The sequence below is a fragment of the Erpetoichthys calabaricus genome, chromosome 18 (genome assembly GCF_900747795.2).
Source record: "Erpetoichthys calabaricus chromosome 18, fErpCal1.3, whole genome shotgun sequence".
Taxonomy (NCBI): Eukaryota; Metazoa; Chordata; class Cladistia; order Polypteriformes; family Polypteridae; genus Erpetoichthys; species Erpetoichthys calabaricus.
In genome coordinates, this window is record NC_041411.2 from 34,296,592 (window position 1) to 34,315,919 (window position 19,328).

General features: G+C 40.2%; 1 protein-coding gene across 2 annotated transcripts in view; it reads right to left on the reverse strand.

Moving 5' to 3' along the window:
- Positions 1-19,328, reverse strand: part of si:dkey-117n7.5 (uncharacterized protein LOC559444 homolog) — a 29,422-nt gene that overhangs the window by 1,851 nt on the left and 8,243 nt on the right. Inside the window, exons 2-4 of one of the 2 annotated variants that reach the window (XM_051921182.1) lie at positions 17,756-17,875; positions 8,579-8,641; positions 7,815-7,988 (exon numbers count right to left, since the gene is read on the reverse strand). In XM_051921182.1, the coding sequence (XP_051777142.1) occupies positions 7,815-7,988; positions 8,579-8,641; positions 17,756-17,875 (357 nt within the window). The remainder of the gene's footprint in view (positions 1-7,814; positions 7,989-8,578; positions 8,642-17,755; positions 17,876-19,328) is intronic. The other variant, XM_051921183.1, reaches the window with a different exon arrangement.

A 19,328-nucleotide genomic window follows, 5' to 3' on the forward strand; every position in this document is an offset into this window, starting at 1 on the left:
TCTGTGAGTTATTGACACATATCAATTATCATGTGTTGAAAATCTCCCACAGTTTATCACTGGCAGGGTCTCAGTTGGTCATTCCTGACAGTGTAGGGGATTCTATAAAGAATGATCATTGTCATTGTCAGTGCTTAAAAGAATACTACCTATTAAGGCCTGTGAGTGAGTGAGTGAAAGAGACGTCTACAACGGATGCTTATATAGAATTTAATTAGGAATGATGCTTTCTGCATTAATGGAGACACTTCAGCATACTTAGGCAATACATTAATACTGAATTACATACGTATCTAGATATAAAACAGAGTCAGGTCTGCAGGAAATTAAGAAAGTGGCTAGAATGAAAAACCTGCAGCCGCTGAGACTCTCCAGGATCTGATTTTGACACCCCTACCTTATAAGACTGATCCCTTTCTTCTTTAGAATTTACTGCAAGGCTAATAAATATTGTCACACGTGTGCTTGGGAGGCAGCTGAAAGGCTTAAGTGATTGTACTTCTAGGCCGGGCCAGAGGATGGCGATGTGTACTAACTCTTTCTCTCTTCTCTGTTCTCCAGACCCTCCAAAGAAGATCCAGCATGACGTCACTTCCGGTTGTGGCCCTTCAAGCACACCCCTTCTTGTCTACCCTCTATAAAAACCAACCTGTTCTACAGTATAGTCAGCTCTGTTTGGACTTGGTCCTGAGTGACTACTCTTTGGTTCATTTATAGCATATTTTGTGCCAAGTATGTGGGGTGGCCACCCCAAACGTTTTTCTGCCACTTGTCCCTCTTTTACAAAATATTGTCAAAGAAATGAAATGAACTTTCAGCCCAGAATGCATCACCTGTGAAAGCAGATCATGTAAAAGAAGGGCAGTGTTGGGAGTGGATGTGGGTTGATGGAGGAATGGCTGATATCACATGGAGTAAGTGAGAAAGAAAACCCCACCATGATTAGATTTATTTCTACTAAGCTCATCACACAATGGTTATCTGTAGAAATCTGAGAATTATTGTACTGTAGCTCAGTTAATATTGAAAATATACCGATGACTTCAGAATGACTAATGGCTAGTGAGTGGGCCTATTCTATGAAGGAAACTCGATTACATAAAAGTTAACAGCAAGGAATGGTGTTCTCTGTCTTAGTGTTAGGAGAGCTAGGAGATGTAGTAAGCTTAACGTCATGAGCTCCCAAAGCGTTTACTTCAGGTTTTGAAGAACCTACATTCACTTTATTCTTCTTTGATAGAAAACTCAATTCATTTAGAGTGTTGGTTGGCAAAATCAGTCAAAGTGTTTTTTGCAGCGAATATGCTGTATTCACCAGTGATCTTGTTCACTGAATATTTTCCTGTAACTTCACTGAGTGTCTGGCCTAGGCAAACATTTTTTCCCCCCAGTGCTCCTGCAAGGCCAGTGTGACATTACAGAGCTATAGCATCCATGCACTGAACTTTCACTGTAAGACTGTTGTGGAGCTGCTTCAGGTATGTATGATGTCACCACCCGCTCAGTACTCCAGCCTTCCACCTTGCTTGTGTTTAGCACTGCATGGCTGTTTCAAATGTATAATTAGCCACGTGCACCTCCATATTTCAAAGCAAGCCTTGAAGGAGTCCTCTACATTCCCAATAAAGTAAACACATGTGACCCTGTGAAATTTTAATAATAAGAAAATATTTATTATTGTGTCTGAGCCATTACTTTATCTTCTTCATGGAAATAAAAAGTTCAAAACATCTGCACAGATCAAATACAAAAAAGATGTGAAGCTGCAGCCGGTGCCACAACTTCAATCAATGGAACGAGCCTCCCCATGCAACTGTCGCACAGTTAGATTGGAACTTTGAGCACAATGATACATATATTGTGGTGGGCGACTGGGTCCCATGCCCGGCCGAGACGCCCCTTCTACTTATGTTCAGGGGGAGAAGCCATAGGCTACTCAGTACCTCCCCCGGGATGCCTGGTGGCAGCCTCCCTGGCTGATGATGGTGCCTCAGTTTCCTTAAGGGTTCCATGGGAAATGGAGTTCTCCATAACCCTGTGGGGATCTGGGGTGGCCGCTAGGGGCTGCTGCATGGATCCTGGAGCCAACCTGGACAACTCTACAGCCCTGCCCGGAAGTGCAATTAGCAACAGGTGATCAAGCACCTGGAGCACTTCCGGGTGGGCTATAAAAATGACCGGCAACCACCGCTCAGGGCCAGAATTGGGAGGAAGAGGACGAGGTTGCCTGGGAGGAGTGGTGGTGTCAGAAGAAGGGTTGTGGTTTGTGCTTAACTGTGCTTGGGACTGTGTTGTGGCTGGGGGGTTCACGGGGAAGACGTGCCCTCCAGCTGAAGAAAAATAAAAGTCTTTAGTCGGATTTTATACGTGCCTCTGTCGGGTGGGGTGCTATACAGCGTCCAATTCAATATATATATATATATATATATATATATATATATATATATATATATATATATATATATTGTCACACACGTGTGCATGGGAGGCAGCTAAAGGGCTTGAGGAAGGGCAGTTCCGAATCATACCGGGATGTGGCAGAGTGCACTGACTCTTTTTCTCCCTTGCCTGCAGACCATTCACGGAAGATTCCACCTGGCCCTCTTGACGTCACTTCCGGGACCGAGCCTATGGAAGAAGACCTTGCCAGCTCCGGCCCCTGTGATGTCACGTCCAGGCTCGAACCTATGGCTGAAGACCTTCCTGAGCCCGACCCCTTTGATCTCACTTCCTGTCTTTCCCTTTGAAATCCTCCACCTTTTCCCTATTCCATCAATTTTGTTTTGGACTCAGTTTTGTGCACAGCAGTGCTATCATTTCAAACGACAATTTGCAGCCAGGAAACCAACTATACGGGTGGCTGCCCCAAACCTTGCTATGGCTCTTTGTGGTTTTTGTGACAATATACTGTGTATATATATATATATATATATATATTATATATATATATACTAGCTGTGTAAGCCCATGCTGTAAAAAGCCCGGGCTCCTAGAAACTATTGAAATCATCAGGAAAAAAAATTGAAATGCAGAGTCGGCGGTTTCGTTTTCCAGATGTGCTCGCCCCTTTGTCTATCAGCGGCTAAGCGAGTTTCTCTCTCGTTTGTCTTTCCTTGGCGGTTTCACTTTGGTGATGGAGTCACTTTCTTTCAGCTTCATGCTGTAGCCTCGTATGTTAACTTGAGGCTGCCTTGCTGGTTTTTTGAGCTGCATGCTGTAGCCTTGCATTTCCAGGCCGGTCAGACAGACAGACACACTTCCATGCGTAGACGTTTATATTTAAGATATATTGTCACCCATGCAAGTCAGTAGATCATGCTCCAGGCTCTTCTGAGGTATGTAGTTCGACCCTGGGCAGAGAGGGGGCTTTCTGTTTTTTCCACCACAGTGCCTTGAAGACACTCAGTGAGTGCAATTGAGTCTGCCTCTACTGGTTCCCCTGCCACATATCCTTTTGTTCTTGGAAGGAGGAGTCACTTGATACGAGAACACATAGCAGGATGGAGCTCCTTCCCACCGTGCACTTACCAGCCAAGAAACAGGTTCCTTTCTTGGACACTGCGTTTTTGTTCATTTAACGCCATCAAGCACTTGTTTTTTGTTTGGACTGTTACCTAATTAAATGGGGATGCCCAGGTTGGTGCCCCAGTATTTTCTATTTGTGGACATGCAGTTCCTTCCAACAACCACAATATATAATTTTACTTTCTGCTAGTTTGCAGCCATTGCTTTTGATTGTGGTTATCTCGTTCCATTTGCAATTTTTTTGTTTTGAGGCATGGCGGGTAATGGTTATTACTCAGTGTATACTTCTACCCTCTTGGGGACTTTTACCAGCATAAAGAAACAATTGTAAAAACATAAAAAATATAACACAAAGTTAACAATCAAAAATCAGTTATCTAAACAAGAAAAAGGAGCAGGCAAAGATGTTCCCAGAAACCTGAAAATCGATCCATGTGTGAAATGAGACAAATACAATAGCAAGACGGCTATGCAATATTATCATAGAAACTAAGCCACCAAAGATAGGTGGTCAAAGTTATTAAAACTCAAGTGACTCAATGAGCCATTGTTATATTTCATCCAGGATTCAAATCTCCGTTTTATGTCTTCTTTGCTCATGTTTGATTCTGTTGATTATGTTAATATTGTGAATTATGTTAGAGATTGGTTATTACTTACACATTTTATTAGTTTGGGACATTGTTAGGTTTCTTTGTATAGAGGCTGCTTTCATCATGTGCTTTGCGTTTTGTCACCACCAGGAACTGCCCTCCGCCCTATAAATCTGAATGCTCTCCCACAGTTCCTGGTGGTTCATTTTAAATGTGCTTGGGAGTGGTGAGTTTACTTGTGTCTATTTCTTCTGCGCTTTGTGATTTCTGGACATTTTGAACCCACGCTCTGTTTTTTGACTTTGTATTGGGACTTTGTTCACCTTGGATTGCCTTTGCTGGCAACTCCTTTGTGCTCTTTGGAACGTCACAGTGTAACAGAGCATTTTGTGGAAATATTCTTTGTATTTTATGAAGACTTGCTCTCATTACTAGCTGGGGTCTGACAGTAAACCCTACCAGGAGGGCATTTTTCAGAAGCTTTTTGGAACTTACATGTTTTAGGGCTCATGGTTTATGACAAGCATGAGTACAGACAGCCTGCTTGCATACTCTACAGGAAAGTACTACCCAAAGGCCTTCAGGTGTAATTGTTGTTGCCATGTAATGTCAATCAGAAAGCAGGGCTATGTGAGTATTTATATGTAATGGAAACAGCAAACAGAAGGTCTTAATTAAACATTTACATTAATTAAACACATTCTTGTACTGTACGTAATTTTGTGTAAGTCATTTTAATAGAATTACCGGAAAATGAAGATTTGTTTTTGGAATGTTTATGGAGGAAATAATGGGAAGGTAATGCCCATTAACATCAAGAGCACAAAATTAGGCATAAAAACCCAGCAGCTGGAATCTTAGGCCGTATATAGGAGCTCTGCGTCTGTGATATAACTAAAGACCACCCCCCATCCCCCTATGTACGTGACACTCTTCGTTGGCTCACAGCTTATTTAATCAGGCTCGTTTTAAGGCCTCTGGCTGGATGATCACAATGCGAAACCTAAATGCATGTCGAAAGAGCACAGCTTTGCACATCCTGTTTCACCGCTCATACGCTCTTATGACACGGAATTGGGGGTGACAAACTGAGTCTAAGAGTGGGGGCAGGGTGCTTCTGAAACCTTGATACTGAGTGGAGAAGAAGGGTCTTCAGCACACAGGATATTCTTTAGAGTATTGAGTAAATTATCAGCCAGGAAAAAGTGAGCAAAGTCAGCATTTCATGTAAACATGACTAAATAAAGAAACCTAACCTAACCTAACCTAACAAAGAATTTAAAATTGTGGCTTGAGTAAGTGAGCGATGGATGTAAAAGAGATGTATGTATCTCTAAGGCTCTACAGTCTAGCCCTTATACTCCCATTAAATGCATTATTTTAAAATTCAATTTTAAATACACCATTTTAGTGCAGTTACACCCCAAGCTGGCACAAAAGTAGATAATGACAAGTTGGCAGATTGACATTTTTGTGCTCTGTGGTGTCATGCTTGTTAACTGTTACCAATTATATCTCCAAATTAAAAACGAAGGATCTTCACTGACAGAAGAGGTGTCATAAATTTTGCATTCATAAAAGAGCAGTAGTAGATTATTAAATAAATGAAGATTTTAAATTGAGCCTGTATATAGGTGATGGACTACATTATACTTATATAGTAGAGACCGATGATTTGATTAAAAATACATTAGTTAATGGACGGAAAACAACTGCAGTTTCATTTACCGTGATACTGTAGGTGTGGAGACATGGTTGCACAGTAGGTAGCGCCACTGACTCACATCTCCAGGGACATACTTTCAATTCTCAGCCTGGTCGCTGTCTGTGTACAGTTTAACATATTTACCTTGCTTTTACATTAATTCTCTTTTACATCTAAAAGATGTCCATGATGGAGTAATTGCTTACTCAGAACTGGATGAATATGAGCTGGAATGAATGCACGCCGTGATTTATCTGTGATGATGTTGCCAGTTACAGGCTTCTGATACTTGAAAAATTGTAATGGAGTAAGTGGATTAAAAATGGATTGATGGATAATAATGCAGACAATTTACAGGTTAACTTTAAAGTTGATGAATGTCTCCTTGAAGGTAAAAATAACTAGATGATAGCCTTTTGAAAAGGACAACAGATATATCAACCTGATCTTTCATATAATAATATTTATAGCAGATGATTTAATGTGCAGGTATATAGTCCTAAAATATGGTGCATTGTAAATAAGAGCGAGCACTCAAATACACATAATAATATTTACAGTATGAAACTTGAGCAGAATTACCACAGAAAATGCAAGCCATGTTCATCATTATATCTTAGATAGATAGATAGATAGATAGATAGATAGATAGATAGATAGATAGATAGTGTAGGAAAGAATATTATTAAAGTTGATGATTTGCATATATGAAAATAAGTATCATATCCTAATTCACATTAGTACAGTAAGGGCTAAACCATAAAAAGCCATTGCCCGCATATTTTATTATTTTTTTCTTTTCAGCTGCAAACCACCAATATCTTGTTGCTAAGCTCAAAAACTTTAGTTAAGGACACTGTGTACTTTGAGACGGTTAACCAGACCATTGTTTTAGAAATGCAGCTGCTCAAAACTTCAACCATGAGAGATGCTTGGACATCAAGTAACTTTCATTTGAACAGCACAGAGTCTCTTATGTGGGTCTTCCTGGTTTCGACTTAAGATGTTTTGTTGATCAATGAATTAGTTTCGGACACCTGCATAGGGTATGAAGTAAAGATGGCAGTTTCGGTCAAGTGATGGACAATAGGTAATGGTGGGTTTGGACATTAGGTAATGATGGGAAGAACTAGAAGGATGAGAGTATTTTACATAAGTGATAAGAATTGTAATAAATGTAAGCTTGCTGAATTTGCTAATTGCTCATTTTCACTTGATTTGGGTCTGTGTGTGCATCACACAATAAAACTTGATTCTACTGCCTTCCTGAGACTCCATGTGCCTTCTTTGATCAGCGTTTTTCTGCCGATAGATAGATAGATAGATAGATAGATAGATAGATAGATAGATAGATAGATAGATAGATAGATAGATAGATAGATAGATAGATAGATAGATAGATAGATAGATAGAATCAGTGATCGGTAGCAGCCTTAATAAAACCTGATTGGAGCATCTCTACTTTTTACAGAAGCTCAATAAATAAATAAATATTATAACAAACAAATAAACACCAGATCTATTAAAAAGAAAGAATTAGTGAGGATGTGCAGCATTGTTCATGATGGCACTCAGTTTTGTCTTCATTCTCTCCTCTGCTACTCTTTCCAGTGGGTTGAGCGCAGTGCCTGAAGTGACACCAAATAACTGGCGGTATGGTACTCTTATTATGGCAACACAGTGACATTTGATCAAAGAGTGTTTGTCCCCCGTGAAAATTCAATATATATGCGCCAGTATTCACTGGCACACTAAGGTGTGTACCTGGTATGCCCAATGCCTATAAAGTGTCAGTTCATCTCAAATTATTGTGCAATGGGTTCCAAATGTTACAGGATGTTTAAATTTAGTGGATAAAATAACTTAAAAAAGCATCACAATAAACAAAAACATGAATACATTTCCAGAACACAATACTCCTCGTCCCCATGTATAGTGCTACGTATAAGGTGGAGGTAATTTGTGATCCACACATCGATGTCTGCACGTACCTTTAATGTGATCCCAGCATTGCAGCTCACAGTCCTCCTTGTCAGTAAAGCGGTTGTCGTTTCCTTTGCATCCGCTGTAGACAAAGGGGCGACACTCTGCTGCCTTGCTATTGAAGTACCAGTGCAGGGTGTAGTGGGCACAGCTACCCTCTTCTAAAGGTAGAAGGCAAGGATCTGTAAAAGGTATAAAAGACAGTTATAATGGAAATGCAGGTGAGCATCTCTAAGTTTTAAGTGTCAAGCATCCTATTAAATCAAGAAAGCTAATAAAACAGGCAATGTGACACTAAGTTATATTTTTAACGCCAGTTTAAGACATCATAAAAGTTTGGAGAGATTCAGAAGAGAATGCTCTTAATGCAGATCATGCAAACAAGTTAAATTCTTTGGATCAGACTTTAACTTTAATATTCAAAGCTAACAGCACAATCTCAGTTCATAATTTGGAAAATCCAGATTTCCACATCGATTCAAATCAAAATTTCTGGTCTGCTCTTTAATAATCAAGGAATGTTTAGAAGGAAAGAGCAAGCTGGAGCAGATTTCCCTAAATGTAGTGGAGCTGTGTCACCAACAGCACTGCTGTTTAGGACAAATGGGTGATTGTTTTCATATATGCTTTGGTAGAGGAGCTGCACTGGGACCCAAAAGAAAAGATCTCTGTAAAGAAATTTCAAAGAGTGATCTGGACAAAGAATGCATGTTACAGTAAAGAAAAAGAAAGACAGGGACACCATGCAGAGGACAGCGGGTTCTTGCGTTACCTTCTTTGGAAGAAGCCCTTCTGCGCCGCCTTGCATGCTGGGGATCTACAGTACTCGTCTCCCCTGGAAGTAAACAGAAAAGCTTCAGAGCGCTGGAATGACTACCCAGATGAAAGACTTAAGGAAGCCCAGGAGATGAAGGTCACAGAAGATCTGCTTGATAAATCATCCTGAATACCCAGCACAAGTGGCAGGATAACCAATAATGAATAACTGATTTAAAAAAAAAATGTATCAATTGTGCAGAAATGCAAGAAGAAAGGGTGCTGGAGGTGAACTTTGAATTTATCATAAAAAATTGCATCACCATTAGGCTCTATATGTTTCATAATTTACAAGAGACAAAAAAATCTGTTGATGTTTGCACAGTACAGCATATTATAAAATTAACTGCTGCATCTTTCAAAACTTTTTGTGCAGGGCAGTGATATATATATATATATATATATATATATATATATATATATATATACATACCCTTTTCTTCTCTTGAGCTTCTGTAAAGTTTCAATTTCCCCTTGGGGTCAAGTAAAGTATCCCTAATAATTTTATCTAATTATATGAGCTGAATTGATAGGACATACTACATCATTTACACAACAATAATTTACATCAGGATTTAGTATGCGTTTCATGAAGAGCTGGCAAATGGAGAGAAACACAATAGCTATTCACATCTTGCTTTCAATAATAAAACATAAACCCAATAAAACAGTACAACCCAATTATAACATGCAACATAAAAACACAAACTTAGAAATGTGATCATCATTTGGTTGCCTTCCCTCCCCATAAGCGATCACAAAAGTCACAGTCGCTAGTTAACTCAAACTGAGACTGTCCTCTCTAAAGTCAAATAAAGAATGTGCCGCTGGATTTTGCTGATGCACAACATGCACCTGACACAAGCCGTGCTATAAACTTGCAACGCTGCAGCCAGCAGTGAGGTGTACCTGACCGATTTAATAGAGCTACAAATATTGACAATAAATAGCATTAATCAACACAACCTCTATTTCATATCCCAACTCAACCAAGCAATATAGGTTAACACCTTTCACTTTTCTAAATACAACAGAAAACACATCTAGAGAAAAAATATGGAATAATAATTAATAAATACAGATTTCTCATCTTATGGAGGCTTCTGATTTACTTTTCTACTCACAAATTCATTAATAATATCATCAGTCCAACCAGTCCAAGTTACGAAGTGAGACACAAAAATAACCGGACTGGGCTTGGGGCTTTCCTGGAAAATTGTCTGGATGTCGGCCGGATGTGAATCATAGAACTATATCCCCTCCTACACTCCCTCTTAAACCACCGACCAAGTAGGTATATCCGGTGTAGAGCCCAGTCAGTATCTGCACAACAATCGCTACACGAGTTGCCGCTATAATGTCGGGTGAAAAAATCGAACAGTGAATCAACATCAAACTTCTCGCGAAATCTACCACAGAAACTTATGAAATGATGAAAACATTGTACGGTGATAACACGTTTTTGAGTGGCACAAACGTTTCGAGGAAGGACAGGTGCTTCTCGCCCAGGTTGAGAGGGGAGTGGGTGCTTCACCAAGACAACACTCCCACGCACAAAGCTTTTTTCGTAAAGCAGTTTTAGACTGACAAAAACATTCCTGTCCTCGATCATCCTCCCTATTCACCCGATTTAGCTCCCTGTGATTTTTACTTGTTCCTGAAAATCGAAAGTGACCTGAAGGGAACAGATTTTTATTCAATGGATGAAGTGAAGACAGAAACAGCAAGCGTGTTGAAGAGCTTCAAGCAAGAAGATGACCGTTTCGATCAATGGAATATACGTATGAAGCAGTGTAGGGATCGGGAGGAGGGTATATAGAAGGTGACAATGTTTAGAATGCTGTAATTTATCAATAAATATTTTTTTTTACCAATCCGGTTATTTCTGTGTCTCTCCTCGTATTATCCAGTTTACCTTTTATGGCCATTACAGGGAGCAAATTGTAACGTCAACTTGGTGCAATTTTCACAAGACGTCCTCCTGACCTTTGGGCCGCTGGGTTTGATTCTAACAGGCTCATTCTGGGATGTATGTTTGGATGAATGACTCAGAGGACAGTGGATATAACACCAACAAAAGTATTATATCCTTATGAGGAGTCAGAAGACGCTAAAGTTTACTTATTAGACCTCACGAGGATAACTGCCATCTACACTAACTTCCTCAAGTCCAGCCCCACATCCTCAGCCCTATCCTGACAAGTGAAGCTCTGTGGGCCTTATGACACAGGTGGTCATATGTAGTGAGTGATTATCAAGATATCAAAAAGGAAATCCTTTCTTGCTATGGAGAAACACCTCATGCCATGGCTTGCACACACCACAACTAAGAATATGATCCATCTAAAACTGTAAAGGTGACCTTGGGCCTCAAACCTGGTGGTGAACTTAGAGGAACAAATGGTAGAGCTAGTGGTAGCTGATTATCTTTTGTAAGTTTTCCTAGACTACCCGTCTTGGTCAGTCCAGCGTCACGCATTAAAAACAGTGACAGATCTGACTGTCATCACAAGATGGTGGCTGAGTAAAGGAGAGATGGAGTCAAGGTGGCAAAAAGATGAAGAATATCAATCCCAAGAACAAGAGCCTTTACGGCAAAAGAAGACAGAAAGCTGACAAACTATATCCCTCAGCCCAGGCACACCTCAGTACTAGCGATGTGGGAAATAAGGCCATGCTATATCAAAGAGTTCACGAAGTGCAGATGGACTAGAGTCAAATGGTTCACTTCTTTTGTGGCGTCTTCTTTGCTATCTGACCTGTGATATGAACAGGTGGTACTAAATGGTTATAAACACACAGCATCTCTAGATGACCTTTACCCTATTTGACGGATATAGTTATCATCACTTTCAGAGGAATGACACTGTGGGTCTGGGTGTGTTACAATTTCCCAAGTGAGGCCCAAACCATACTAAACAGCTGGCTCCCAAGAAAACTACAGTATTGAGAAAAAAAGTTTTCCAAGCACCGCCATCTGTATGCTTAGCAAGAAAAGAAATGGCCCAAAGGTGTAGACAGCAGTTCCAGGAGAGATTCAAGCAGACATTAAAACAGATGTTAAAGAGACTCATACAAGGAGATAGGATTGACTGAGATAAATGACTTCCCCAAGTGCTGTTTCCTTATTGAGAGATGCCATTAGCATACAATGGCTTCTCTCCCTCTTAGTTGCTATGCAGGTGGATCCAGAATTTAATCCAAGAAGGCACTGAGGCTTAGACTACTGTATAAACAAATGTTTTGGAATCTGTCGCTCACTGTGAGGCCAGTTTGAAAAGCTGTGCCCTCACAGAGAATGCCCAGTGGGCACAGGCATGACTACACTATCATGGAAGTGTGTAACATAAATTCCCACCTAATTGTGCTAGTCCATACCTCTTATTCTGAATTACTTGGCTTTATGAAATTAAAGAATGTGAATTAGAGGATTATGTTGTTAAATATCACAAAAAATGGCACTCTAAAGAACAGATGTATGATTAAAATCTGCTAATTACACAGGCGCAAATAACAAGTTGCCTAAAGAACGTGGTTCAGCTATCACACTACTTTCTGAAACAATGGAAATGAATTTTGGAGAAAATGTGTCCCACACTCAACATGGACAACTACGAAAAGTAACAAATTTGGTATATTAAATTTAGCATGATATTCCTACCAAATTTAGGGTGGTGGTGGGCAAATATCCCAGTGATTTTATCAAGGTGAAATGTGCAAAGGTTGAACTTGAAATTCAGGAGATGGTAGAAGTAGGTGTAGTTGAACAAAGTATGAGCCTGTGGTCAAGTACCAATGTGCTAATAGCTAATTGTTGCTGCACGCCAGTGTGGGGCGGGTCATAAGGTCATTTGTAGACAATTTAAAATCTATTAATATACAGTGAGAATAATATAAATACAGAAATTCAAGGCAACTTGTAAGCTTTCCTTGAGCTGACTTCCCAGGAACCTCAGCCAAAGAATACACTTTATGGTGCTCCGGGTAGAATTGTTACCCTAACCCTTATGCCAATTAATTAAAATAAAACACGTGAAGGACTATTGCTGAACCGTAACACTGTCCGCCACTGAAGGTGCCTTCTTAGACCAGGATACTGATGAAATTAGGGTTCACCACTAAGTGAATGTCAGGCATTGCATGAGAATTTGGTTTGCTTGATGGCTTTGTTTTTGGATTTGGAATTAGACACCGTGTAGTTGTACAGGTAACAAGGGCTTAAACAAGTCATTAGCAAGTCATATTAACAGTATATGTTGTGGCAGATGGCCAGGGATCTTGCCCCACCAGGACGCCTGGATCAACGAAGCCCCGGGACAGGGGCAATATCTCCCCTGGACGCAAGAGGGCAGCTCCCCTGATTTCCATCAAGGGCTTGGAAGCCCAACCCTGTATGGGTCCGTGGCCCAACCAAGGGGCTGCCTGGATGGTTCCTGAGCCCTGGAGGACAGCACTTCTGCCACACCAGGAAGTGCTGCCACTCCAGGAACTGTGTACGCCCGGAGTGCTTCCGGGTGCAAGGGCAGGGCAGGAAGTGCTGCTGGAAGACCATCATCAAGCACCTGGAGCACATCTGGGGAATGATAAAAGGGTCCGCCACACTCCCTTCGAGGGACTGGAGTCGGGAAGAGGAAGACGGAGCTTGTGAGGAAGGAGTGGAGGGGGCCGAGGAGAGAGTAACTATGTGAGTTGGCAGAACCACTGTAAATAGTAGTATAAATAAACAGCGTGTGTTTTGGACATTGGTGTCGTGTCAGTCTGTGGCCAGGCTAGCTTGTTACAAATAAATATAAAAACTTCATGTATTGCAGAAATTAAACAAATGCAGCATTTTTTGCAGGTTTGGCACAGTATTCAAAGCCTAACAATAATAGTAGGGGTGCAGCTTGCTTTCCTTACAGTAACCCCTCTCCCTTAAGGCACAGCCATCCCACAGATTTCAGAAACATTGGCAGAGCAAGAACTCAATAAATTAGCAGGCAGCAACAGAAAACTTCCCTTCAAGGTTATTCGGAGAATAAAAATTTTCCAAACGTAAATAATTCAATATCAGTGTAAGCACAAAGCCCTTTGTGAAATGCCCTTTTACCCTTTGAGGCAGAGGCACATCTGCATGGTAAATTGCGCATGAAATCAATTTTGCTCCAAAAGTCACATTTCAGTGCAAGGCAGGTTGCAGAATGTATTCAATAATACAGTTCAGGTGTGCTGACTTTAGGTTTATTTATTGGACTCTGACAATAGGGTTGATTCATTTTGGGAGAGGTTACATGATTTTTCTCACTCATTAATGAACTTCAACTAACAAGTTAACTGATGGTGAAGAGTACTCCATTCCTTTGGGGAAAGTGACTAAAAATCTTTAAAAAGCATCAAAAAATGTCATTTGAGTGCTAGAATGTTTGCCTCCTCTTTAAATCTTTTACCTGAAACAATAACAATAACAATGGGAACACTTAAAGAACTTTTTAAACTGTATTTTGGCAATACAACAGAAATGTTAAATTAGATGTTAATACAGTACATCTGGAAAGTATTCACAGCACATCACTTTTTCCACATTTTGTTATGTTACAGCCTTATTCCAAAATGGATTAAATTCATTTTTTTCCTCAGAATTCTACACACAACACCCCATAACGACAACGTGAAAACAGTTTACTTGAGGTTTTTGCAAATTTATTAAAAATAAAAAAACTGAGAAATCCCATGTACATAAGTATTCACAGCCTTTGCTCAATACTTTGTCGATGCACCTTTGGCAGCAATTACAGCCTCAAGTCTTGTTGAATATGATGCCACAAGCTTGGCACACCTATCCTTGGCCAGTTTCGCCCATTCCTCTTTGCAGCACCTCTCAAGCTCCATCAGGTTGGATGGGAAGCGTCGTTGCACAGCCATTTTAAGATCTCTCCAGAGATGTTCAATCGGATTCAAGTCTGGGCTCTGGCTGGGCCACTCAAGGACATTCACAGAGTTGTCCTGAAGCCACTGCTTTGATATCTTGGCTGTGTGCTTAGGGTCGTTGTCCTGCTGAAAGATGAACTGTCGCCCCAGTCTGAGGTGAAGAGCGCTCTGGAGCAGGTTTTCATCTAGGATGTCTCTGTACATTGCTGCAGTCATCTTTCCCTTTATCCTGACTAGTCTCCCAGTCCCTGCCGCTGAAAAACATCTCCACAGCATGATGCTGCCACCACCATGCTTCACTGTAAGGATGGTATTAGCCTTGTGATGAGCGGTGCCTGGTTTCCTCCAAATGTGACGCTTGGCATTCACACCAAAGAGTTCAATCTTTGTCTCATCAGACCAGAGAATTTTGTTTCTCATGGTCTGAGAGTCCTTCAGGTGCCTTTTGGCAAACTCCAGGCGGGCTGCCATGTGCCTTTTACTAAGGAGTGGCTTCCGTCTGGCCACTCTACCATACAGGCCTGATTGGTGGATTGCTGCAGAGATGGTTGTCCTTCTGGAAGGTTCTCCTCTCTCCACAGAGGACCTCTGGAGCTCTGACAGAGTGACCATCGGGTTCTTGGTCACCTCCCTGACTAAGGCCCTTCTTCCCCGATCACTCAGTTTAGATGGCCAGCCAGCTCTAGGAAGAGTCCTGGTGGTTTCGAACTTCTTCCACTTACAGATGATGGAGGCCACTGTGCTCATTGGGACCTTCAAAGCAGCAGAAATTTTTCTGTAACCTTCCCCAGATATGTGCCTCGAGACAATCCTGTCTCGGAGGTCTACAGACAATTCCTTTGACTTCATGCTTGGTTTGTGCTCTGGCATGAACTGTCAACTGTGGGAGCTTATATAGACAGGTGTGTGCCTTTCCAAATCATGTCCAGTCAACTGAATTTACCACAGGTGGACTCCAATTAAGCTGCAGAAACATCTCAAGGATGATCAGGGGAAACAGGATGCACCTGAGCTCAATTTTGAGCTTCATGGCAAAAGGCTGTGAATACTTATGTACATGCGCTTTCTCAATTTTTTTATTTTTAATAAATTTGCAAAAACCTCAAGTAAACTTTTTTCACGTTGTCATTATGGGTGTTGTGTGTAGAATTCTGAGGAAAAAAATGAATTTAATCCATTTTGGAATAAGGCTGTAACATAACAAAATGTGGAAAAAGTGATGCGCTGTGAATACTTTCCGGATGCACTGTAGATAGTCCTTCCAAAGCTTCTACTGTATATCTTTTTCAGACAACCTACATAGACATTTTAAGAGATAAATTTTTAAAAGTTAGACTTGGTCATAAGTTCGTTGATGTGGAATTCAAAATGATCCTGCATTAGAAAGACTACATCACAGCGTCCTAAAGAAGAAAGTGGCACAGTGTTACCTCACTTTACTCTGCTGCTGGGATGTAAATTGAGATTTTTAAAAACCGTCAACGATAAAACATCTGTTTGGTTAACCTTGGAAATGAAATCAGGCTCAACATTCTCTCTGTATGCCTTACTATGTGCTCCACTCAATTTCTATTACCGTCAATTTAGAATCAATCCAACGGTCCACCATTTACTTAAGATTGTAAAATACAATTTAAGACAAAGAGATATGCGCCCATTAATAATCAAGAAATATTCCAGCCTACTGTAGTCATCTTCCAACCCACTATATCCTAACACAGTCCAGTCTACTTTAACCCTTTAATATTTAGCTCATGTAGGTCAGTAGGTATCCAGTGTCATGAATGCACTTCTGAGGACCACCATCCAGGTATAACCAAAGTAAGCGATACAACCCTGGGGCAAGAGGGGGCACAGACGCTAACATTCTTGTTTCTTTTTTTTCACTCATAGCCCACTGAGGACAACTGACTCCACCCCTAATGGCCAGAAGACTATAAAAGAACAGACGCCCCAGTAAAAGGTGTCTCATATCGGACTCGAATTGCGAGCAGCACGGAGTTCCAAAGACTGACTCCCGTTAAAGGCATCAGGAAAAATCTGTTTTTTGTGCATTTCAAGTTCTGTATACACCACTGGGTGTTCGTTTTGTTTGAATTTATTTATGTTTGGATTCAAAGGGGTTACCTGGCAGACACCGGTCAATTTGGGATCTTTACAGAGGTAATGTCTATGCATCACATTGTTTCATCTATATAAAATGTGGAAACGTTGTAAAAAAAACAATATGCCAAATATTCCTCACCCTTCACCAATTTCTTTTACTGAAGCAGTAATGGTTTTATTTGATGAAGATATGGCTCATATTTCTATATTTTTATTAACAAATGTCAGAAATGGTGATCTCAGGGGATGACGTGAAACAAGGAGTGGAACTCAACTCTTCATAAAAAGTATTCTTCTTCAGTTTGTGCAAAGTATGCTATAAATCAGCTCAAAATTGAACATTGGGTGTATATATCTCATTTAAAAAAACCAAAACACTAAAATATATTCAGGCCAAGATCTGAACTGTGAATGCCTTCACAAACACCTCACTAGCTCCACTGTTTAGGGAATGCTCTCCACTTAGACCAGTTTTGTTTAAACTTTCTGCATATCTCTCTGAACGCCTTGGATCTAAAATCACTCCAAACAATTTAAAAACAACATTTGGAGTAACATCAAGTAGGATAACATTATGCAAGGAAAAATCTGTTGTGGTATCCCATACTATATTCCTTACGCAAAGACAGATCTTGCTTAATTGGAAGAGCTGCATTCCATTTTTTATAACTCAATTGATAGTGATGTCTTATATTATTTGGAGCTAGAAAAATTGTAATTGTTTGTCTGTTCAGATTTTTTCTTACAGATTTTCATCAACACAATAATGTTCATCAAATTATAGACTAGATTAGAAAAGTATATTTAAACTGCAGATCAACGGAGATTAATGTCTTATTATATCAGGTAGAGACTTGATCAAAGACATTAAAGTGTAACTGTTATTCAGAAGGACCAGATGGTTATTTCAGCAGAGCTAAACTTCTTGTCTCTAAGAAGAACTATGGATACATATGGAAGAAAAAAGATACAGAATATGAGGAATTAGGGTCCCATAGCAGCCCTTCTGGACAACAGGAGGTGAATCCAGATGCTCACCACTGGTGACAAAAGAAGACTGGTACTTTAACAATAAACAGACAGATGACTGCTACATTAATGATAAGAAGACACTACTCACTGTCTGTGAAGGTAGCTGTAGGATAAAGGTCTTCCTCCTCAGGATTATCGTAGTTTTCCACAGAGTAGACGTGTTCATAATCTGGATCATTGGTGTTTACAACAACTCTTAATTCTCTTCCTGAAACAGACAGAGAGAAAGAAAGAGAAGGTGAGAGAGAAATGAACACAATGTCACGCATGCGTGCCAGAGGGTCACCTTTCAGGTTCAACTAGATGACAAAGGGGGGTGCTGTCACTAACAGTCTTCTCTCCATTTTTACCCTCATAGCCTTGTGAAACTGCCCTCTGAGGGCAATGAAGCCTTGCCCATTTTGGACTGCTCAGTATAAAAGGAAGACCCTCTCAGACGGTGGTGTCTCATTTCAGACCTGACTGCCATAAAGGGCAAGAGAGAGAAAGTGCGTCCTTTAAAAGGGCAGTTTCCAGAGAATGCGTGTTTTATTTAAGAGTTTTCTTTTTTTGTTGGAATTAAATTGATTTTTGCCTGGTTGGCACCCCATTGCCCTGCCTCATCTTTCACCCCATTACAACAGATATCATAAAAGTTAGTATACTTCAGAATAAGATATCTATCAAATTAATAGAAAAACTGAATAGGAAACAGCTACCTAGTGAATAAGGGCACACAGAAAACACAACTGTCCATCTTTATAATTCTTGAGTGGTGTTAAGTTTGTTAACTGAGATACGCATGGATACTTTTGTGTATGATTGACCATTGATGATTTTGCCCAATCTAAATTACTTTTGATGTATAGTAAACATAAACTCGAAGGTCTACTGTGTGGATCTAAATGCCACCTTCGCTGTCTGATATGTAGCATACTCACATAAGATAATATTTCATCTGTTGACTACATCTCAATCTTTTAGATCCACAAAGAATATGATGAGAATTATTAAGATTGCTTAGGAAACACCAAATGCACAGACTGAGCACAATATGTCTCCATCTAAATAGGTTGTGGATGATGTTGATATGCTTTCTTTTTATTTTATAAGATAAAGTGTACTCTGTGGGAAAGACAAAAATGTGCCGGTCCAAGTATGGGTAGCTTTCAAAACAAATTAATATACTAAAACAAAGTGAAATATGTTTAAAATGAATGGTTTAGCAAGGCAGCAGCATTGACAGAGGAAAAGCAGTGACAGCATTTGAATCTGCAGCCTAGATGGGAGGCATTGGTGATATCCATTCCTTACCAGAAGCAATCTGTATTGACATCTGCTGCAAAATGAATGGCCAGCTTTGATCTTAATTCATCTACCTGACAAAGGTGAAAGCTCTTGGCTCTCCTTGGCCTCTCTAAATTATAAAGTTTATCAGCCTCCCCAAGGGCCTGCTTTAAAATGGAGGACTTGTAATGTTTACACAAATGAGGGAATAGAAAAAAGCAAATCAAATATTTACCCACAGTTTAAAGTCAGAAGCAAAGAAAAATTCAGAAAGACCTGTGCTACATGATCCAAGTAGAAATGAACCTTAAAAATGCTTTGAAAAGTTCTGTCTCTGAAGACTTCTGTGCCTGTATCTATATATCTCTTTTTCTGTGTACTGTTTTCACTTTTAA